The sequence below is a fragment of the Pelobates fuscus genome, chromosome 5, assembly GCF_036172605.1.
Source record: "Pelobates fuscus isolate aPelFus1 chromosome 5, aPelFus1.pri, whole genome shotgun sequence".
In the NCBI taxonomy this organism is placed as follows: domain Eukaryota; kingdom Metazoa; phylum Chordata; class Amphibia; order Anura; family Pelobatidae; genus Pelobates; species Pelobates fuscus.
Genome location: NC_086321.1, coordinates 61,041,089 through 61,064,528, shown reverse-complemented (window position 1 = coordinate 61,064,528; position 23,440 = coordinate 61,041,089). Strand labels below are relative to the sequence as shown.

At 39.9% G+C, this 23,440-nt stretch overlaps 1 protein-coding gene across 1 annotated transcript in view; it reads right to left on the bottom strand.

Moving 5' to 3' along the window:
• Nucleotides 1-2,619: 2,619 nt before the first annotated feature.
• LOC134610737 (uncharacterized) overlaps nucleotides 2,620-23,440 on the bottom strand; it is a 29,808-nt gene continuing 8,987 nt past the window's right edge. Inside the window, exons 3-9 of the mRNA XM_063453906.1 lie at nucleotides 21,874-22,080; nucleotides 20,431-20,664; nucleotides 19,301-19,454; nucleotides 17,536-17,645; nucleotides 16,442-16,555; nucleotides 15,184-15,330; nucleotides 2,620-3,925 (exon numbers count right to left, since the gene is read on the bottom strand). Coding sequence (XP_063309976.1) covers nucleotides 3,791-3,925; nucleotides 15,184-15,330; nucleotides 16,442-16,555; nucleotides 17,536-17,645; nucleotides 19,301-19,454; nucleotides 20,431-20,664; nucleotides 21,874-22,080 — 1,101 coding nt within the window. The 3' untranslated portion in view covers nucleotides 2,620-3,790. The remainder of the gene's footprint in view (nucleotides 3,926-15,183; nucleotides 15,331-16,441; nucleotides 16,556-17,535; nucleotides 17,646-19,300; nucleotides 19,455-20,430; nucleotides 20,665-21,873; nucleotides 22,081-23,440) is intronic.

Below are 23,440 nucleotides of genomic sequence, written 5' to 3'. Positions count from 1 at the left end.
GTGTAACTTCATCTTCATGAAAACAGGGGGCTGCACTAACCTGAACATACATAAATGGGGTGCTACTGGGGCCAATGTATGGCAGGCTTATGCAATGTATGATCATATACTGTAACTAAACCCCCATTGTGTTTGACTAGATTAGGTGTTTTTTTAAAACAACTATGAGCTTTTAAGTGGCTGTTTAGTGGATGAGTGAGTGTGCTGGATCTTGTGTATTGTAACTTCATCCTTAGCAACGTCATTCGCCAACCTGCTAATATCAATTATGTGTAAAATTGGCGCCTGACGCCAGCATGTACAGCATTTTTTTATTGGCATTTCGGGGGATGGACAAACACAGAAAGGGTTACTCCAACCAAAATCAATAGCATTTGCTTGTAGTAACTCTTTAACCAAGTTTTTACCTTAGTCCATCAATGCCTTATTATAGACTGTCTGGCTGAGAACGTGTGAAGCAGCTTTCTCTGAGGACTTGTTATGTTGTATATATGAGTTCTGCAGGCTTACATTTACTTATAGAAAATGCTTGATAAAGTTATATTACTAGTTCTTACTTAACAGTTAGTTAGTACTGGACTGCTTACCCTCAAACCCTTATTGGGAATCAAGTCATTTTATTCACAGCCTTTGTGACTGTCAGTAACACAGTTTATGAATAATAGAGTCCTGCTATCCAAGTCTTCAATAAAAAAAGGCATTAGAGTGAACCCAGACAGTACGTTCAGTGAGCAAGATGAAAAGTGACTAGTAAAATGTGGGTAAAGATAGCAACAATGGAAACACATCAAGAACTTGTTTGAATTAGAGACTAGTTTTAAAACTCATTTGCTATTTAATAAATCCTTGACACATTATATAGTAATGAGTCATGTTAATCAATACCGTCTCCAGTCTTTTTAGTCTCTAACAATAGAGAAACCAATTACAATCAGGCATTACAATGAGTTAGTCATTTGATCAGGTATCTGGAACCCAAGGTTTGCTAGACTAAAATTCCCATGAGTATTTAGCCATGTATTGCATTCAAAGAATTCTGGGAATTGTAGGCCATCAATATCTGGGGGGACAAAGTTTGAGAACCCCACATTTTATATATACTTTAGATTGCAGTGAAATGTTACAATTTGTCATCACGGTGAAGGCTATACTTACATTCAGTCATTATATATCAGCTATTTATTAGAGGTAGCCATTGCAGTAATTCATTGCAGAGAATGAAGACAGTGCTATTTATTGAAGCCACAACTGTGAGGAATTCAAAGTGGGTTTAAATGTTAGGCCAAAATAGCTAAGACGGAAAAAAATCCGGTAGGTTTTTACTTTTGACATTCACTGGGACAACCCAACAATTTGCACTTTAGTAAATAGAGTGATTACAGTGCAGCCATTGTCAAATTCCTTATATTTACAATAAACCTGTCACTATGTGGGGCCAATAGGATTCTTTTGAACTAAACACGGTATACTTGGAAAGAATACATCATATGCCATGAATTTCATCTGCCAATCATCACTTTCCACTTTCCTTCTTTACAAATTGAAAGTTTAGGCTTCTAGAAATGATTCACAGCTAGTCGATTTCCTGTTTTCTGCCTTTAAATACATCTTTATATGACACATATTCTCCTGCAAGTCATCTCCTTATGACGTGTCCAAGAGCTTTAGAACTCAAATTGCTGCTTTGGCAAATAGAGAAAATCTTCCTTGTATCCAAAAAGTTCTCACTTCCCTAAAACCCCAAATGACACCACAATATTACTGTCTTTAAAACCATTCATGTTTAACAGAATCGTTTTATTACTTTAGTGCATATTCATAGTATAAAATCAATACATATCTCAATAAACAAATAAAAAAATATGCAAATTATTAAATATATTACAGGAATATATGCTGAACACTTTTATAGTTTATACAATTACATTGTTTCGTTTCTTGTGCATTCATTGTATGGCAACGTGATATAGATTAAAGTTATGAGGAAGACAATGTCTTTCAATAAATCAAAACATATTACAAAGGAAAAGTATTTAAGTAAAGTATGTAACACAAATTGTAAAAAGCCATTATACAAGTGTCATGAGTTTACGCCTGCACTATCAACATTAACCATTTATATACCAGCATGACATGTATTTCTGTATCACATTACTCATTCTTCAGGCAACCAATGATTTCATTACTCACAAACAGCTGTAATTTTATTCACAGAGAGCTGACAACAAATAGCAAAATGTAAGAGCTTACAATCTTTTTTTTACAGTAAGAGCAATAAGGATATGGAATTCTCTGCCTGAAGAGGTGGTTTTATCAGAGTCCATTCAGATGTTTAAATAGCAATTGGATAAATACTAGCAAAAACATAACATACAGGGATATAATTTGTAATTAGTGAGGTAATCGCTGCTTGATCCAAAGAGACATCTGACTGCTATTTTGGGGTCAAGAAGGATTTGTTTCCTAGTTTGTTGCAAAATTGGAAGCGCTTCAGACTAGGTTTTTTTGCCTTCTTTTGGATCAACAGCAAAAACATATGTGAGGAAGGCTGAACTTGATGGACGCAAGTCTCTTTTCAACTATGTAACTATGTAACTATAAACTAGAAAAATGTAAAGATTTCTACAAAACAGGGAAAAAAATGTCAACTTAACTGAGTTGGATTTCTTTTCCATCTTCTGGCATAGATTCTGCACGTAGAGGCGATTGAATTTATTCTGTATTCCAGGAACATGTGAAAAGTCTGTCCCAACAGTATGACATTTGTACACATTACCTTTTCTGAGAAAGGAAGTATGTACATTTGCCCCTGAGAAAACGTCTAGTGGTTGTCATTCTGACAGTCACTCAAGGTGCTCCCTGTTGTGGTTCTGAAATCTTTGCAGAGCCGACGTTCAATGTCTTCAAGCTCTGCATGAAGACACAAACGCTTCCCATAGACACCCAGTGCATCTCAGTGAGGAGATATTGATTGCCATGCATGCGCAATAGCCCACCATTGCTTCCCTATGGGGATGAATTGGATTGGCTGAGGTTATCAACACCGGCGTGGAAAGAAATGTAAGTGAAGGTTCTTTATTTTCAGGGGGTGTCCTGCATGTAAATAAACAGGAGTCCGCTCTAAACTTTAAAATACCTGTTTGTATGTCTAATGTTAGAATGCTCCTTTAAGTAAACCAGAGTTAGAAGTGAATATACATTGATATACATCTTTATCCTGCAACTGTGAGCCTCCAGCTTAGCTCCTTCTCTATCATCAGTATAAGCTCAGTCCTTTGCACCCAAAAGCAAGCATGGAGAAAACAGGAGCAATAAAACAATGTTTCCATTTCTCCTCTTCACTTGCATTGTTTGCCCTGACTTTGCCTGGACTGGATTATGATGGGTTTTCTAAAATTCTAATTTAAACTTAAATAAAAATGAAACAACTCATGAAAAAAGGTTAACACAACGAATAGCTTGTTTTGTTCTGTTATGTAAATTCCAAAGAAGTGACAGATCCCCTTTAACTATTGAACTGGTTAGATGATGCGCTGCATCATTAAACATAAAATAATCTGGGTGGCCAGACAGAGGATCCACCCGGGATACATTGTAAACACATATAATATATAAGCAGAATGTTTCCACCTGCAGCATTGTGGAAGAGGATGAAATATGAGAACCTTTGAGGTCATTAAATTATTACATTCTGTATCATTATTCAACAATCAGTTCGACTGAATGGACAGACATATGTCCCAGCAGCATTGATAATGTCTACGTGTGACCACATGGCTAGTTAATGGGTTTACGGTATGTTCACAGCCTGGTCTTCATTAAATCTCGGAATCTTCTTAAATTCACTCTGTTTCTTGTTGAAAAGCTGAGCTAGGATGTGATCTGCTGTAGCGTGGAAATAGTCATCCATATCAAGGGTTTCCAACTGGGAGGGGATAACAGAAAGCCTTGTGTAAGTTTCTTTTAACAATCACAATATATCATTGTAATACTAGCTTGTGTCTTCTACTTCCTTAGATTTGATTCAATATTAAAAAAAAGTTATTTCTTTGTTTTATTTTTTTTCTGCTTTTTTTTTTTTTGGCAAGTCCGTATGTGTAAAATGTAACTAAATGGTAAAAAAAAAAAATGTAAACATGTTTTAACCGTTTAAGCATCAAAGGAATGATCAGAGCACTGCATTGCTTGCATTTCTTTCGTTCTAAGGATTATAACTACTAAATAAGATTTAACGTAACTATTACATTTAAAAAAAATTAAAATTGTAACCGTTTTTAACCACATGGTGGCACATGGCATTAATGTGATTTACATTTTATAGGATGACAGCTTCAATGCATAATGAAAATAACAGTACCTTGGTAATCATATATTCTTTATGTTTTCCTTAATATTTAAAAAATAGTTTTACTGAATAAGAAAAAAAATATATATTTTTTTCACTTTTTATATTTCTACAGAACTTTTCTGGAATAGCTTATAGAGTAACCATATCAGCTTGTCTGTGATGTAATTCCAGTAAAATACAAGTTTAGCAGGCTAAGATTGCCACAAGGCATATGTATGTATATGTGTTTGTAGTATCAGTTAGTTAATTACACGTAGCTAAGATACTGTTATCACTGTACTGACCAGGTGCAGGAATGTAAGAACTGGAATTACGCGTCCCTCTCCTTTGTATCAGATGAGCCACGTGGTTAGACCGGATGGATGAGTTTAGACTCTATTTATTAAATAGGTTAAGGGTATGTGTGGGTGTAGTTAATTGTGGGAGGAGCTACAGTGCTATATAAGGAATGTACTCTATGTATTCAGTACTCAGACTTTGCTGTATTTTGGTGACGCTAGTCCCTCTGAGTCCCGATCGGTGATCCAATAAAGAATCTCTTCCTTCCTGAAGAAACCTGTGTCCATCTCTCTGTGCTTGGCTTCCGTCAGTTTCTCCGGTATCATTTGGTGCATTGGCCGGGAAGCTCATCGTTCAACGGTAGCTGAGAGGCAGAGGCGTGAGACGGTCTATCTTTGCCCACGTTCTCTACGGCTGCACCCCTGAACTTCTGCGTGGACCTCCCTTCGTCTCGGCGCCACTGGTCTGTTGTCCAGGAGATCATCGGCCTCTACGTGAGAAGTGCTGGGGTGTCCCCGTCGATGAGTGTGAACTCAGGTTCAGGAACGAGGAGGTAAGACAACTGCTGTTTTAGACGGCAGGACCCACTAGGGGTATACCGATTGTGCGGTAGGCCCAAAGGGGTTTTGAATCTGTGTATCTGCCCCCTCTGTCGGAGGGAAGGAGCGAAGGCGCACCGCTCGATCGAACGCTCTTTAGTCAGACCGTTTGATTTGGTTAGTCAGGCGGGGTCCTGGTGTAAATAGCCCTAGCCGGACACCGGTGTCTTGTCTAGACTAGCGTTCTAGGGTGTATATTACGTTCGCTAGGTCGGAGGGACCGGGAGACTAAGCGGCGCCTGTGTAAATTCGGTTCGCTAGTTCTCATCCTATCTGGGCTAAGTGGGAAGGCGTGTAAATTTGGAACCCACTAGACTTTTGATAGTGCGACTAAGAGGCGCCTGTGTAAATTCGGTTCTCTAGCTCGCTATATATGTGGTGATTGGGCAGTGTGGCTAACCAAAACGGGTGTATATAGTTTTAGGTAGTCCATTCAAGGTACTGGCCAATAGTTTAGTTGGGAATTGTAAATGTGTTAACGATTGTTTTAGTAAAGTGTATATCTTGTTAGATAGCGCGAGCTCAGCCGTCTAGCGAGAGTGTTAATAGTGTGTTGCTGTATTATAGTGCACGGTACCATAACCCTGTATATTTACTGACATTATATAATAAGTACTAATCATTGTCGTCCATTGCATGTTTAACACCATAACCACTAATAATTGTATTGTGACCTTAACTTGTGCTTTGACCTATGCTAACCGTACTGTAACCGCTATTTGTAAAAGACGATGTTACTGGGGTGTGTTATAGACGGGTAATTCGTATATAGAGAATTATAGCGTGGGTGACTGTATAGTTACGCCAAAGGGCATAATATTGATTATATAGTGACTGGTGTAACAGCTGTGTGTGTACGGGAATTCCCTGAGTGTTTATTGTTATTGTGTACGTTTCACTTGGTAACCGTACCACGTGGTGCTGTTGCCAGAGGAAACGGGTGTGACTGTTGAATAGTACGCGTGTATAGTATTCGTTGTCGACGACGTTCCATTGTTAAGTATGGGTGCGTCGCAGTCAACGATTCCGGATCCCTTAGGATGTATGGTTAAGAATTTTAAAAAGGGATTCAAAGTTTGTGATTTTGGGGTAAAGATGTCTCCTGTACGTTTGGTCACTTTGTGTACTAGGGAGTGGCCTACTTTGGTTGCGGCATGGCCGCCACGTGGCAGTTTGGATCCAACTCTGGTACAGCGCTTACACGTGGCTGTATCGGGTAGGCCTGAACTTTACGGCCAGTTTCCTTATATTGACTGTTGGAGACAGGCCGTAAATGACTCGCCAAAATGGCTCCAGACATGCCACGAGGAGCAGTGTCGCCTCATGGTAGCTAGGACTTGCTCGTCCACTAGGACTGGTGTTAGGCCCATTTTGGACACGCCCCCTGAGTCCGAGATCCCTTTGCCGCCCCCTTACTTTCCGTTAAGAAGAAGTGACGCAAACGCAGGAAGTCCTGCACCCCTCCCCTCATTACCCTCATCCACTTCCGCTTCCTCCTCCAGTACAGGATCCACCCCCCCTCGTACTAAATCTCCCCTTCCGGAACCAGAATCCACCCCCATTAGAAACGAATATCCTGATTTGGCGCCACTTCAGACTTCCGGTCAAGCTTCATCTAGCTCGGCTCGAAGTGTTTTATTTACGACCTTTTCCCAAAACCGACCTCCCACATCCCCATACCCTATCTCTCCCCGACCGGAACCCATGACTGACGCCTCTCTACGTAGCCCCATCCAAACCCGACAGTTGACTGGTGCCCAACAATTAAAGCACTATCAGATGCCTCTTCGTCTGAATCCCGGGTCAGCTTATATCGATGCCGCAGGTCAAATGGCACACGCTGACCCAGTCTTCGTATATGTCCCATTTACCACAACCGATCTTTTAAACTGGAAGACCCATAATTCCTCGTATACTGAGAAACCACAAGCTATGACTGATCTGTTCACCTCAATAGTACAGACGCATAATCCGACATGGGCTGATTGCCAGCAGTTACTAATGACTTTATTTAACAATGAGGAAAGGACAAGAATAAATCAAGCAGCCATTAAAGCATTAGAGGATAGAGCCCGTGCTTTGAACCAAGCCAATCCAGCAGCATGGGCCGCGACACACTATCCCAACACCGATCCCGATTGGAACGTAAATGGTGCTGATATGGTTCAACTCAGAGCCTATAGAGACGCTATAATTGCTGGCATGAAAGCCGGAGGAAAGAAAGCCATTAACATGTCGAAGACAGTTGAGGTGATCCAGAAAAGCGATGAAGCGCCCAGTGTCTTTTATGACCGATTATTGGAGGCATACCGCTTGTATACCCCCTTTAATCCGGAAGACGCAGACAATTCCCGAATGGTTAACTCCGCCTTTGTCAGCCAAGCATACGGAGATATTAAGCGCAAGCTACAAAAGTTAGAAGGGTTTGCAGGTATGTCCATCACCCAACTAATGGAGGTAGCAAATAAGGTCTATATGAACAGGGATACAGAAAGTAAGAAAGAGGAAGAGCGCAAGATGCGTAAAAAGGCTGATATGCTAGCGGTAGCGATCGCAGGCGTAGATAAACGGGGCCCAGATAGAGGCAATAATAGATGGAGTAGGGAGCCTTTGAGTAGGGATCAATGCGCGTATTGCAAGGAAGAAGGGCATTGGAGGAACGAATGTCCGCAAAGAGAGCAGTACGAGAGAGACCAACCCAGGGCAGGCTACGGAAACTTTAGAGGTAGAGCGAGAGGTAGAGGAGGCCCCGGAGGGAGTAATGGTTATAGAGGGAGTAATGGGAACAGAGGAAGTGTTAGGGAAGACAGGTATATTCCAGCAGCGCAAAGGTCCCGCGATAGAGAAGGTAGGGACTTTGTAGGATTGGCTGACACTGTCATGGAGGACTATTGATACCGACCGGGCTCCTTCCCCCTTGGTCGAGCGGAGCCTATGGTCGATGTATCAATAGGGGGGAAAAGGAGTGCGTTCATGATCGACACTGGTGCTGAACATTCAGTGGTGACTAATCTAGTTGCTCCTCCATCTGGAAGGACTATTACTGTGATAGGAGCAACTGGAAGAAGTGCTGAAAAACCGGTTCTTAAAAGTCGACTCTGTACATTGGGAGGCCACGTAGTAAAACACCAATTCCTTTATATGCCTGAATGTCCAGTCCAATTACTGGGACGTGATATGCTATCAAAATTACAAGCGCAGATTACGTTCCTACCAAATGGAACAACATCCTTAAAGTTTAATGGACCTTCAGGTATTATGACTTTATCCGTACCAAAGGAAGAAGAGTGGCGACTTTATACAGTGTTGACTAGCCAAAACCCTAGGAGTGATGAGACATTGTTTAACATACCAGGAGTTTGGGCAGAGAACAACCCACCAGGACTGGCCCGCAATATTCCACCAATAAAAATTGAACTGAAACATGGGGTTTATCCAGTGAGCCTAAGACAATATCACATTCCGCAGAAGGCTAAGAAGAACATCCAATCCTATCTGGATAAGTTCATACGGTATGGTATCCTAAAATTCTGTACTTCCCCCTGGAACACCCCATTGCTGCCTGTTCAAAAGCCCGGTACAGATGAGTATCGACCTGTACAGGACTTAAGAGCAGTCAATGATGCGGTTGTTAGCATACATCCAGTTGTACCCAATCCATATAACCTGCTTGCTTTAATTCCGGGCGGGGCTACTTACTTCACAGTCTTAGATCTCAAAGATGCCTTCTTTTGCCTCCGAATTGCCGCAGAAAGCCAATGTATTTTCGCTTTCCAATGGGAGAACGCTGTAACGGGCTCAAAACGCCAAATGACTTGGACAAGACTGCCCCAAGGGTTTAAAAATTCACCTACCCTATTTGGTTCAGCTCTAAGTCAAGATCTACTGGATTTCGAGTCTATCCCAGGAGAATGTGTATTGTTACAATATGTAGATGACTTGTTGATAGCAGCAGTTACAAAAGAAAAATGTCAGCAAGCAACGCACGATCTACTACATATTCTCTGGAAGGCAGGATACAAGGTGTCCAGGAAGAAGGCTCAGTTGTGTTTGCCAACTGTCAAGTATCTGGGATTCCATATCTCTGAAGGTCAAAGGATTATGGGGCCAGAGAGAAAAGAAGCTGTCTGCCAAATACCAATACCCAAGAATAGAAGACAAGTGCGAGAATTCTTGGGGGCAGCAGGCTTCTGTAGGATATGGATTCCCAGCTATGCGATACTGGCAAAACCTCTGTACGCAGCCATCAAAGGTACAGAGCACGACCCCTTCTTATGGACCCAAGAACAGCAAACGGCATTTGAAGATGTGAAGAAGGCTTTGATGAGTGCCCCAGCATTAGGTCTACCTGATCACACACGACCATTCTACTTATATGTACACGAGCAAAGAAGAATGGCTGTGGGAGTATTGACACAGTACTTGGGATCATGGCAAAGACCTGTTGCCTACATGTCTAAGCAACTGGATGCAGTGGCCAGCGGACTTCCACCGTGTCTAAGAGCCGTAGCTGCAGCCGCCCTGCTAGTAGCTGAAGCCGATAAACTCACTCTGGGTCAAGAACTTTATGTACGAGTCCCACATGCAGTACAGACGTTGTTGGATTACAAAGGAAATCATTGGTTTAGTAACAGCCGTATGACCAAGTATCAAGCAATGTTGTGTGAAAACCCAAGAGTGCATTTAGAGACTGTAAACACCTTAAATCCAGCTACCCTTTTGCCGCAACCTACTGAAAGTCAACATGATTGTTTGGAAGTAATGGATGAAGTATTTTCAAGTAGACCAGATCTTCGTGATTTTCCCATCCAGAACCCCGATGTTCAATATTACACCGACGGCAGTAGTTATGTGAAAGAAGGGATCCGCTATGCAGGATATGCAGTGACAACAATAGACAAGGTGATAGAAGCTCGGCCACTGGCGAAAGGAACATCAGCACAAAAGGCAGAATTAATAGCACTAACACGAGCGTTACAATTGGCTGAAGGTTTAAGAGTAAATATCTATACGGACTCTAAGTATGCGTTTTTAACCACTCATGCCCACGGAGCTTTGTATAAAGAAAGAGGACTACTGAATTCAGAAGGCAAAGAAATCAAGTACGCAGCTGAAATCCTACAACTATTGGAAGCAGTGTGGGAGCCGAAAGAAGTCGGTATCATACATTGTCGAGCGCATCTGAGAGGAGATGGTGATGTAACCAAGGGAAATCGGATGGCAGATAGTGCAGCTAAGCGTGCTGCTGAATCAGGAAGACAGGAGTATGTGGGGCATATAGCTGCTCTTATACCAACTCCACTGTCCCAATGGACTCCAGTTTATACAGCTCAAGAAGAGGAGTGGTTAAAGACTGAACCGGGAAAGTATTTGGAGAACAAGTGGTATCAGCTAGAAGATGGAAGAATAGTCATACCAGCATCACTAGCGGTAGAAATTGTCCAAAATTATCACAACGGGACACATTCTGGGAGAGACAGTACTGAAGAATCTCTCAGGAAACATTTCTACATACCAAGATTGTCCAACTTGACTCAGGCCATTGTACGCAGATGTGTAACGTGTGCTAAGAATAATGCAAGACAAGGACCAGTAAAGCCACCAGGAGTCCAGTTTATGGGGGGACTCCCCATGTCCGATCTACAAATAGACTTTACAGTAATGCCTAAATCGGGTGGACATCGTTACCTGTTGGTAATTGTGTGCACCTATTCAGGCTGGGTAGAAGCATGTCCTACTCGTACAGAGAAAGCAGGAGAAGTTGTAAGATTCCTGCTACGAGAAATAATACCCCGATATGGACTACCCTGTTCTATAGGATCGGACAATGGTCCAGCTTTTGTTCATCAGTGCCTACAACAACTGACTCATATGCTTGGTATAAAGTGGAGGCTTCATACTGCATATAGACCCCAGAGTTCTGGTAAGGTAGAGAGAATGAATAGAACTATAAAGAACCAGTTGGCTAAAATGTGTCAGGAAACCCAACTTAAGTGGAACGTTCTCTTACCCATAGCTTTATTGCGAATCCGCAGTACCCCTACCAGAAGGATGGGCCTCTCTCCTTTTGAAATCATGTATGGGCGACCACCTCCCGTACTTGGTAACTTAAGGGGGGACTTGAGTCAGTTGGGAGAAGGAATTACCCGGCAGCAGGTTGTAGAGTTGGGTAAGACTATGGAGGAGGTACAGAAATGGGTACAAGATAGATTACCTGTGAATATTTATCCCCCTGTTCATAGTTATCATCCAGGAGACCAAGTGTGGATTAAAGAGTGGAATAATGTACCGTTAGGGCCCAAGTGGAGAGGTCCTTATGTTGTTCTTTTGTCTACCCCTACAGCGATAAAAGTAGCCGAAGTAACTCCGTGGATACATCACTCCAGGGTTAAACCAGCAGCAGTCGATTCTTGGCAAATTACAGCAGATCCAGAGAATCCCTGCAAGATCCGGTTGAAACGCACTACTCAGTCGGAGTAACGAGGAATTATTGTGGATTACAAATTTTATTGTTACAGGTGTGAGTGAGAAGGCCATAATAAAGCCTGTCCGCTTACCAACACATAGTGTATAAGCCAGGAAAGTCTCGAAGGGACACCTGTGAAGACGAGCAGAACTCCATTCCCTGCAGCCCTCACATCCTGGAAGCTGAGGTTCCATCGCACGGACGAAGACTGAGGATGACGGCGAAAGATGTGCTTTTGATTGTGTTTATTTATATGTGTTTTTATATTCAGGAAGGTAGAGGTACCGACACTCCTAGCTGTGAGGTATGCATTAAGACTACGAGAACAGGTAACCATATTTCCCAAACCCTAATTTGGCATTCACAATACGAATGTAAAGGAGAGGTATCAAGATGTAGATACCTAAATATAGACTATAGTGTGTGCCATTTAGGAGTAGGAGAACCTAAGTGCTTCAGTCCAGAGTATCAACCTCGTACAATTTGGTTGACTCTCAGGAATGGAGATCCTCAGGGGACCCTAATTAATAAGACGGTGTTAGAATCCGTACATTCTTCGGGTGTTCTGCTATTTGATGCATGTAAGGCGATATCAAGTGGTAGAAAACCGTGGAATGTATGTGGGGATCTTAGATGGGAGAGGACGTATGGGTCTAATGATAAATATATTTGTCCCAGTAGTAAAAATAAATATGTGAGTCCTAGATGCCCAAATAAAGACTATAACTTTTGTCCATATTGGTCTTGTGTGGGGTGGGCGACTTGGGGACAGACAGTAGATAAAGACATGATAGTGACTAAGTTGCCGACTAGCCCTTATTGTAAGTCTATGGAATGCAACCCAGTCCATATACTTATTAATAACCCCGACAAGTTCCTAGATAAGTATGGAAATTTATTTGGGTTTCAGATATACGGGACGGGTTTAGATCCTGGGACATTATTGTTTATAGGAATAGAGACTGATACGGTATCCTCCCAGACTCATCAAGTATACCATTCCTTTTATGAAGAGATGAGTATAGATAATAAGATCCCCCATAACGCTAAAAACCTGTTCATTGACCTAGCTGAGAGTATTGCCGGTAGTCTTAATGTTACCAACTGCTATGTGTGTGGAGGTACTAACATGGGAGACCAATGGCCTTGGGAAGCAAAGGAGGTAATGTCCGGTTCTGAGGCAGTTGACCAACTAATATCTACACAAGCCGATTATCATTTGAGTGTTAGAGGTAAATCTGAGTGGAGATTAAAGACCTCCATCATAGGTTATGTTTGCATAGCAAGGAAAGGAATAATGTATAATACTTCTGTAGGAGAATTAACTTGTCTAGGGCAAAAAGCTTATGATGATGATACTAAAAATACAACTTGGTGGTCGGCTTCAAATGTCTCAGAACCATCTAACCCGTTTGCTAGATATGCCAGTTTAACCCCTTAAGGACCAAACTTCTGGAATAAAAGGGAATCATGACATGTCACACATGTCATGTGTCCTTAAGGGGTTAAAGGATGTGTGGTTTGATTTATCCATCACATCTACCTGGAGAGCCCCAGCAAATTTGTACTGGATCTGTGGTAAGAAAGCCTATTCGGAGTTGCCACAGGACTGGGAAGGGGCATGTGTGTTGGGTATGCTCAAACCATCCTTCTTCTTGTTACCGATTGAAACAGGTGAGACTTTAGGTGTTAAAGTGTATGATGTGAATCATAGGAAGAAAAGGGGACCCTTAGAGATAGGCACCTGGGAAGATAATGAATGGCCTCCCCAGCGTATCATAGATTATTATGGGCCAGCCACGTGGGCAGAAGATGGTACCTTTGGTTATAGAACCCCAATTTATATGCTCAACCGTATTATAAGATTACAGGCGGTGGTTGAGATTATTACTAATGAGACCTCACAAGCACTCAATCTTCTAGCGAAGCATAATACCAGGATGAGGACAGCAGTGTACCAAAATAGATTAGCCTTGGATTACCTTTTGGCAGTAGAGGGAGGTGTATGTGGGAAGTTTAACCTGAGCAATTGCTGTCTTCAAATAGATGACGAAGGGCAAGCAATAGCTGAGCTTACTAGCCATATGGTTAAACTAGTGCATGTGCCTACTCAGGTATGGAAAGGGTACAATCCAAGTAGTTGGTTTGGTAGCTGGTATGAGTGGTTTGGAGGGCTTAAGGCAGTGGTAGGTGGAGTCCTACTGATTTTACTGTTGTGTCTACTCCTACCGTGTCTTATACCCTTAGTAGTTAGGTCTGTGCAAAGCCTGATAGGAAGTATAGCAGAGAGGAAGGCTGCTGCACAGATAATGGCGATATATAAGTATAAGGCTCTAGATCAAGGAGAACCAATGCAGGAAGATGAGTGTTAAAAGATTCACATCATAAGATAAGTCTGGTCTGGTTCATGGTAACCTGAGGTATATGCAAACCAAGGTTAAGTGATGCCTCAAGTAATTGTGAAATATCAGAGGCATCAAAGGGGGGAATGTGATGTAATTCCAGTAAAATACAAGTTTAGCAGGCTAAGATTGCCACAAGGCATATGTATGTATATGTGTTTGTAGTATCAGTTAGTTAATTACACGTAGCTAAGATACTGTTATCACTGTACTGACCAGGTGCAGGAATGTAAGAACTGGAATTACGCGTCCCTCTCCTTTGTATCAGATGAGCCACGTGGTTAGACCGGATGGATGAGTTTAGACTCTATTTATTAAATAGGTTAAGGGTATGTGTGGGTGTAGTTAATTGTGGGAGGAGCTACAGTGCTATATAAGGAATGTACTCTATGTATTCAGTACTCAGACTTTGCTGTATTTTGGTGACGCTAGTCCCTCTGAGTCCCGATCGGTGATCCAATAAAGAATCTCTTCCTTCCTGAAGAAACCTGTGTCCATCTCTCTGTGCTTGGCTTCCGTCAGTTTCTCCGGTATCATGTCGGCAACTTTTATTCTCAGGATATATATTCCTTCTGCATGAAACTCTGGGTGTGGGATCCACTGTTTATCAGTTCTTACAAAATGGAATAGTGGCCTTTTCCTCACGTAACATGCTTCCAACCAACATAGCAGTATTGAAAAAATCTACCTTATATTTAAGTTTCATTCAGCATTACTATTGTTTGATATTTTACTAGTTGCAAAATGTAGCTAAGCGGTTATGAATAACCGAGTCCTCAAAGCAGACCAAATGTCCAGAACAGAACTGGGAAATGTCTTAATCCTAGACTGGTGGTGTGCCTTGAGAATTGATCTAGAGATAGCAAAATCGAATTACCTACAGTTCACCATATGCATAGAACGTCATATACAGAGGTATACAACGGCAACAAGTATCCTCCACAGTGGAGTTTATTCACCATACTCATCTTGTTTTTGCCTGATGTATATGGTTTGAATTTGCATTATTGTTTTAGAAACTGTAGGGCCTAAGCACCTAGGTATAGATCAGGTCCAGATTTCTGGCTGTAAATATTTTAGAGTACACACCTGGTTTCCTGTGCTGAAGGCTAGAATCATATATAAATCTTCTGTACAAACACTCTTAATGTAATGCTGGGTTCCAATCGGGAAGAAAAATACATCTCCCACGTCAATGGCAAACTCTTCAACTGGCTCTGCACCCACAATACCAATCTAAAAGTAAATACATTGTTAGTAAATGGTTGTTCACAAGAAGAAGCAAAGCTGTATAAAGTTCTGATTTAAACCAATCGCAAACAAAATAAACACGTAGGACTAAAGTAATTAGTTTGTCACAATGTATATATTATTTTTTTTATTTTTTATTTTGTAGTTAATTGTTTCAGAATATAATGTTGCTTTAATAAATAGATATCAATAATATTGATGGTGAAAGTTCCATGGCACCAAATTTTCCTTTCCTATCTGAACTAAAGCTAATTTGAGGACTCATTCACGAGAAAACCTCTTGACTTTATTGAGCATAATGTATGTATCATTTTTTTTATTTTTTTTTTGCATATTAGAAAGAATGTTTTATTTCACATGATCTTATATATAGACACACACACTTAGAAAGTAAATTTGAGCAACACAAGAAAAGTATGATGCCAGAGGTGACTATCTATGAGATTGAGAAGGTACATGAATAATTCTGAAACAACAACTTGTAGATATGTAAAGCAAATATAAAAAGTCACCCATTTACTAAAGACAACGTAGATACCTATGGCAACAGACTTGCACTATCCCAGATCAGTTATTGTCAGGTTATAACTAACTCGTTATTCTTGGCTATTTACTAAGCACTGTTTTGCTTGTTAACAAATCCTGAAACCAAGCATTATCAGTTGTCCAGCAGCTTTACAATAAAAAGTACTGCTGACAGCATTGAGCTCACAACTAAAGAATAATGAACATCATAAAGTCCTCCGTAATGACACATGTGAACCAAAAACTTGTTTGAGACCTGGGCTAATGGGCTAATCAAAAGGCAAGCAGGTAAGTGTGTTACCCAATCTTAGTGTTCTCATAGTGTCTGTTTTTGTGTTATAAAATAAATATTTAGCTGCCTTTTGTTCACAAAGTATTCATATTTGTGGATATATTTGCATATTTTCTCTCTAAAGTGTAAGAAAAAAACAAAAAACAAATGTGTGCTACTTTTTATAATTAATATGTATTAATTGCTGGATAAAAAAAAATATATTAATGACAAAAAACAAAAAGAAACCAAGAAAATCACCCCTATTTACAATGATAGAAAAGTGATAAAGATAATTACCAGTCCACATCCACTGATAACATATCCCATTTCATGAGCGTTGAAATGAAAATGTGGTTGTCTGAGGCCATTGCTGTAAATTCTTAATGTTGCAAGGGTGAGTGTATCCTCGTGCTAAGTAAAAACGAAAAGGACAAGTCAAGTTATACCTTTTCATAAAACTAATGCATAGTCGCTTACATCAAGATGTTTCTAAAGGGATTTTTACCATTTCTAATGATAATTCATATGGATTAAACAGTAAAAACATCTTACCTACATAGGAAACTCACATTTTGTTTAACTCTTGAGAGCCCTTACTACTGAATCCAGTAAGCATATAACAATTAAGTAGTCAGTAGATGTACTTTTTTGGGAACATGGAACAATGTCGTAGCAAATGCTTTCCTTAAGCTGAGTGTTAGGGTTAATAAACATCAACGGGTTAAAATTAAAAACGTATTCATCCATTTACTAAACTAGTCATCAGATACTATTTATGGCAGTTTCATATTTCAGAGCATTTGTCTCTTAAGGCAAAATACCTCCTGGGACAAAATTATAACAATATCACCACAAACGAAAAAAACGAAGTGCATCCAGATTATCATTAAGATGAATTATCAGTAAAATAAAGAATTAAAAAATGATAGCCAACTTCTATATGCTGATTTGTATGTACGAAAACCAAGGTGCAGTCTCCTGACTCTCTGCCAGTTTCAGTTAACTTGGGTTGAGATTGCTCAAAGATTGCACGTTACAAAAGGTCCTCGAAAATCCAAAGTTAAGTCTTATTGGGATGAGAACATGCCTGGGTTTTAATGTCTGGAAATGCTATGAAATGTTTGGATTGATGAAGATCTACATGAATTATTGGATGGGCTTTAGACTGTAAGATCATTCGTTCGAGCCTCTCCCCTCCTCGTTTATTGTATTTCAAACGTTCGTTTCAGTTCAGCATATTTTTTGTTGACCAGTTGTATAATTCTATGGGATATGTTGGCAATTTATAAACAATACAATATAGTAATTATACGAATAATAATATAAATGCATATCGTGACATTTAAATCAATAGAAAATCCCATTTAAATATAAGAAAAAAAAGTATTTACATTATTGATGGATTCACTGTAGACTCTCTCTTTTTCATTCAGGTCCGCTGAATTTCTGCGATAGCGCGCCCACTGAATGATACCTCCAGGGAACTGATACTTCTTGGAGCCTTAAAGGAAATTCATAATATGTTGATACATGTATCCTAAGTAGTGATGTCCCAAACGGTTCGCTGGCGAATAGTTCCTGGCGAACATAGCGTGTTCATGTTCGCCACGGACGGCGAACATATGCAATGTTCGGTCCGCCCCCTATTCGTCATCATTGAGTAAACTTCAACCCTGTACCTCACAGTCAGCAGGCACATTCCAGCCAATAAGCAGCAGACCCTCCCTCCCAGACCCTCCCACCTCCTAGACAGCATACAATTTAGATTAATTCTGAAGCTGCATTCTTTTTTTTCTATTCTTTTGTTTTTGTGTTTGTTTTTATTATACATTATCCTCCATAGCCAGTAACCTGTATTTATTATACATTATCCCCCATAGCCAGTAACCTGTGTTTATTATACATTATCCTCCCATAGCCAGTAACCTGTGTTTATTATACATTATCCATCCCATAGCCAGTAACCTGTGTTTATTATACATTATCCTCCCATAGCCAGTAACCTGTGTTTATTATCCATTATCCATTATCCCTCCCATAACCAGTAACATGTGTTTATTATACATTATCTGGTGTAACAGTAGTGTACATTTAAAAAAAAAATACAGGAGGCTTGTTGTCACCTTTCGGGGACCCTTGGTCTTGTACGTGGCTGGGTGGAGGAAGATACCTTCAATGGCATCAGTGAGGACAAGGAACGGGACATGGCTAGCTTGGTATCCAACCTTGTGCAAATGGGGAGTTTGCGGTTGTGCAAATGGACTGTTTGCGGTTGTTAGCGGTGCGTTAAACGGGGAGTTTGGTCTGTCACTGTGAAGCGGGCGTAACCCTTACACTACCTGATCGATACAACATCATACCTGATGTTTTAAAGCACGTTATTCCAAACAATTTAGGAATGTTAGGTGATTTATGCCCTTCATGGATTAAAACCAGACTCTGCATCAACTATGTAATTTTCCATGGGAGTTTTGCCATGGACCACCCTCCGGAATGCCACAATTCAGGTGTTAGTCCCTTTGAAACAACTTTTCCATCACTATTGTGGCCAGAAAGAGTCCCTGTGGGTTTTTAAAATTCGCCTGCCTATTGAAGTCTATGGCAGTTCGCCAGGTTCGCCCGTTCGCGAACATTTGCGGAAGTTCTCGTTCGCCATTCGCGAACGGAAAATTTCATGTTCGCAACATCACTAATCTTAAGATATTGATACACACACACTAGCAATTGTTATGGTGATCACTACAGTTGCAGTAGGCATTACTAGAGTTAGGGTCCTAAAAGATAATGACAAGACTGGAAATTTCTACTGGCTGTTCTTAATTACAAATTTACAATATATTAACAACACTGTGAACAAGGCCTGAACTGATATTACATTAGCATAACTTTCTTATCATCAGTCCAAGTGCACTTAAAGCTGGAGAAGATCCTAGAACCATTGTCAAAAGTAAGAATTCTAAGTGAATTCAAAGTGAATTTAAAAGTGAAAGTCGGAGAAGCTGAATTGAAAGCATAGATGACTTAGAGAATGTTATTGGCTATTTTGACATTAAATTAGAGATTCAGTAAGAATTTTCAAATTAGTGAACAATCCTGATTCTTACAACTGTGAGATAGTCTCTGCTCCGAATACTTGTGATTTTATAATATAAATACCTATCAAGTCATAAAAATATTTCCCAACAAGATTGTCTTCAGACTGGACATAGCTGGCATTCTGGATAAGCTCCACCAGGTTTGGTGGGAGGTTGATAGCTTGGTCTTCAATTGGCCTCTTGAATGTCCTTATGAACTCTACCCCTCCGTCTGGCTAAAATAAATGGAATACAAAAATGCATACTGCATCAATCAGTCAAACTTGCTTGCTATTACAGCAAAGCACAAATTTAGTAAGTTCAGGTACCAGACTCAAATCAAACACTAGGTATCTTAATGAGGGATGGAAATCAGTTGGTGAGTCAGAGGCATGTTTAGAAATATCAAATAATAAATAATTTGATTTAATTAGTATATGGTGACATCACATGCTAAGAAATAATTGCATGAATGACATCACACACATGTATAAGTGCAGGTATAAGGCAGGCCAGGTTGGCTAGATTTGATTTTGGGATTCCAATACATTTTTTGACATTGAGGTGAGTCATCTACAACGCCACAATAAGTGGTATTAATGGAAAGGTATAACAAAAAGTATAGTAATCTGGTTTACTGGAATTAACAGTAAAGTAGATTTTTTTTAATTTTTTTTAAATTTAAATATAAAAATATAAATTTAAATATACAAATGGGGAAAATAAAGAAACGTATAGATAGTTTCACAAATTATATTTTCTATAAAAAGAAGGCTTCTAGAGCAAAGAAACACCTATAGGTAATAGAAGAAATGTTGTGGCAAGTCGGAAAATTCTGTTTTGTTTTTTTCTTGCTGAAGTGAAATAGCCTTGTAACGGAGATAGCAGTGCCTATTATTGAGTAAGCTTCTACATACGCTTGGCACAATATACTATTGGCATGGATAGAGAACAGAACAAAAGCAAGTGCATTGTGTGTAGTTTAAAACTGAAAAAGTACAAAGAGAAGAGCAAACATTATTGTATTGTTAGTCGAGAGACATCGCAATATGTTCCTTCCAGTGAATAACGTTCCCCATAAGTAAATAAACGGTCGGTTGTGTCCATATATATATTCTTTCAGTATGATTTAAATACTTGGCATTGATGGTTATGTGATAAAGTCAATACATAGTTGGAGAAAGTAGTCAGTGTTTTAGCCTTTATGCTGACCTTTAATGACCTTGAAGCAATGTCTTCTGGAGTCTTAAAGAATGCATCATCCACATCAAGGGTTTTCAGCTCATCGTGTGTAGTGAAAAAAAGAAGGAAAAGGCAATCTTCATCCCCCACACATTTCACCCAGTGGAGAGTGTTTTTTGGAAAAAAGATGACTTGGTCGGCAGAAACATTAAATGTGGCCACAGTGTTAGCTCCATCATCCACAACACCAATCCATGCCTTGCCCTGGTAGAATCCAAAAAGAACCATTTAATAATTATCTCTTCTACACAAGGCTTAACTTTAAATCTGTTGATATTGGAGAGGCATGCTATATCCGTTGGTGTATCAGTAATGTAACTGTTCATAATTACTCAGAATAGTCTGGTGATACATTATCGTTTTCACAACTACAAATCAATCTACCTGTCTGTCTGTCTGTCTGTCTACCTATCTACTTACCTGTCTTTCTATCTATCTATTTATCTATCCATCTACCTACCTATTTACCTACCTACCTGTCTGTCTTTCTGTCTGTCTATCTATCTATCTATCTACCTATCTATCTTTCGTTTCCACTCACTTGTTTTATGAGCATTCTTGCTCAGTTAAAAATTGAATAACTTAGCACTATGTCTTACAATACTGGGAAGTTTTGGTAAATTCCTTTCTTTGCCTCAGAGAGAAGATTGTCAAATGAAACCGCACAGCTCTGTATTTTTCCATTCTAAGTTATACCTCAATTTAATACACACTTATAATTACATCACACACTATTCATAGTTAATATTAATATATATATATATATATATATATATATATATATATATTTAATTTTTTAACAACCCCTTAAGGACACATGACACTTGGGACATGTCATGATTCCCTTTTCTTCCAGAAGCTTGGTGTTTAAGAGAGAGCTGGAGTGGAATATCATCCCTGGTGTCCAGTTGGGAGCTACAGGGAGGGATCTCACTTACTTACTGCTCAGCTCCTTGCTGCTCTGTACTGTTGCTGGTACTAACATTATATCCTGGCTCGAGCAGTCCAGGGTGCATGGGAAATCAGCGCAGAGAGTTCCCAGCAGCCCTCATGGCACACTTCACAGCCAATATCCACAGCAGAGGCTCAGGCTCATGCGTCAGGGGGTTGCACTGAGCATTTCCATGCTGCCTCTTACAGGGTGCATACCGTTCCCCCACCACCCACTCCGTTAGTACCCCACTGATGCTGAGGCAGCTTTTATGGAATTTGTATTTTTACCTCCCTTGTGGGTGGCATCAGTGTGATAAAAGAAAGGCCTAGGTTCACGGAGAAGGCACATGTGAGAAAAACGTTCTGTTAAAACCTAAGTGGAGACTAGCCAAAAGGCAAGCTATTACATGTTTGTCTGTTCTCAGTTTTCGCAAGCCTTCTGTTTGTTTTTTGTTGAAAATTAATAAATAAATGATGTACCTGTACCAGAAACCCATGCTCATTGGCATTAAAGTGCCAGTGTGGGGCTCTCAGACCTCTGCTCAAAATGCGTAGGGTGCCTGCCATCATTTTAGATTGATGACTGTTTATACTGTCTCCAAACTTCATTTCATTCTCACTGTTATATTCGTCTGGATTATTCCTGAACCGGGCCCACTGGATTGCACCTCCTTGAAATTGGAATGCCTGAAAAATAAATTACAGCATTTAAAAAGTGCTTAGGAGTATGACTACTAAAACCACTAATATCAGGAGACAGTCCACTATAGAATCATAATGTGTCAGGGCAGTAATAATTGTACCAATTATTTTCCATATTACAGTATAGTTACATTACTCAAAACTGTTATTAGAATTACAAAAAAACAAAACAATCTGCAGTATTACCCTCTAGAATATATTTTATATAGGTTCCTGGCAGAATAGATATTTAACCCCTTAAGGACACATGACATGTGTGACATGTCATGATTCCCTTTTATTCCAGAAGTTTGGTCCTTAAGGGGTTAAAGAATCACTACAGAGTTAGAATTACAAATGTGTATGCATAGCACTACAGTACCCTGGTAGATGTTTACTTTCCCGGCTCCCATCTGCAGGAAGTAAAAAAGATAGTTTACTTGCCTTTTCTCACTCGCAGTGCGGTTCCCTGTGCTGTGCTCCTCCTTGGCTGAGATCATCAAAATCAATTATCTCAGCCAATCGGATGCTTTTGCACAGGAAAGCACTGGGAGGCTAGTGCGCATGCAAGGCAAAACGCCAGACTGGATCAACTAACATCCCTATAAGACCATCTGATTTAAAAAGCAGAGTTTAGCTCTGCTATTTCATTAGAAGTGCCTCTAGTGGCTATCTGAGTGATGGTCACTTGAGGCATTTAAACAATACAATGAAAACATTGCCTTTCTGCTTGCATGGAGATGAAGTGGTCTCAATACCTAGAGCGTCCCTTTAAAGCTAGAATATACAACAAAATGCTTCATCATATGAACAGCAATAATAATTTAATTTAGAAAACTGGGCAGACTAGATGGGCCGAATGGGTCTTATTTGTCACATTCTATGTTACTATATAAACAGAAATAATTATTACGAAAGTCATTTAGATTCATAATCTCACACAGAATGACACATTACTGCAAAGTGTAATCTGGGCCAGCTAAAGGTTGACACACGGGTTGTAAAATGTAATAAATATTTTCATAAAGGAAGTACATGTTTTACATGTTTGGCTACTGTGCTGATGAGAGTCATCTGTAATTGCGATTGTTAAATGCTATTTGTATAGACTATGATAACTGATTTGTACTCCACACCCAGGAATCTTTCAGAAGACTTTCAGAAGACGGTCAAATGGGCACAGTGGGCACTTCCATTGATACAACGGTATCAGTATCCGGCAGCCTCCCCACACCCCACTTCCCCAGAAAATTCTCTGAAATTCTGTTATAAAGTAAAAATTACTCTAAGTGTATGGACCTCTGAAGACGATGAATGTTTGATTTAAAAAAAAATAACTAAATAACCATATTGCTCAGAATTGCAT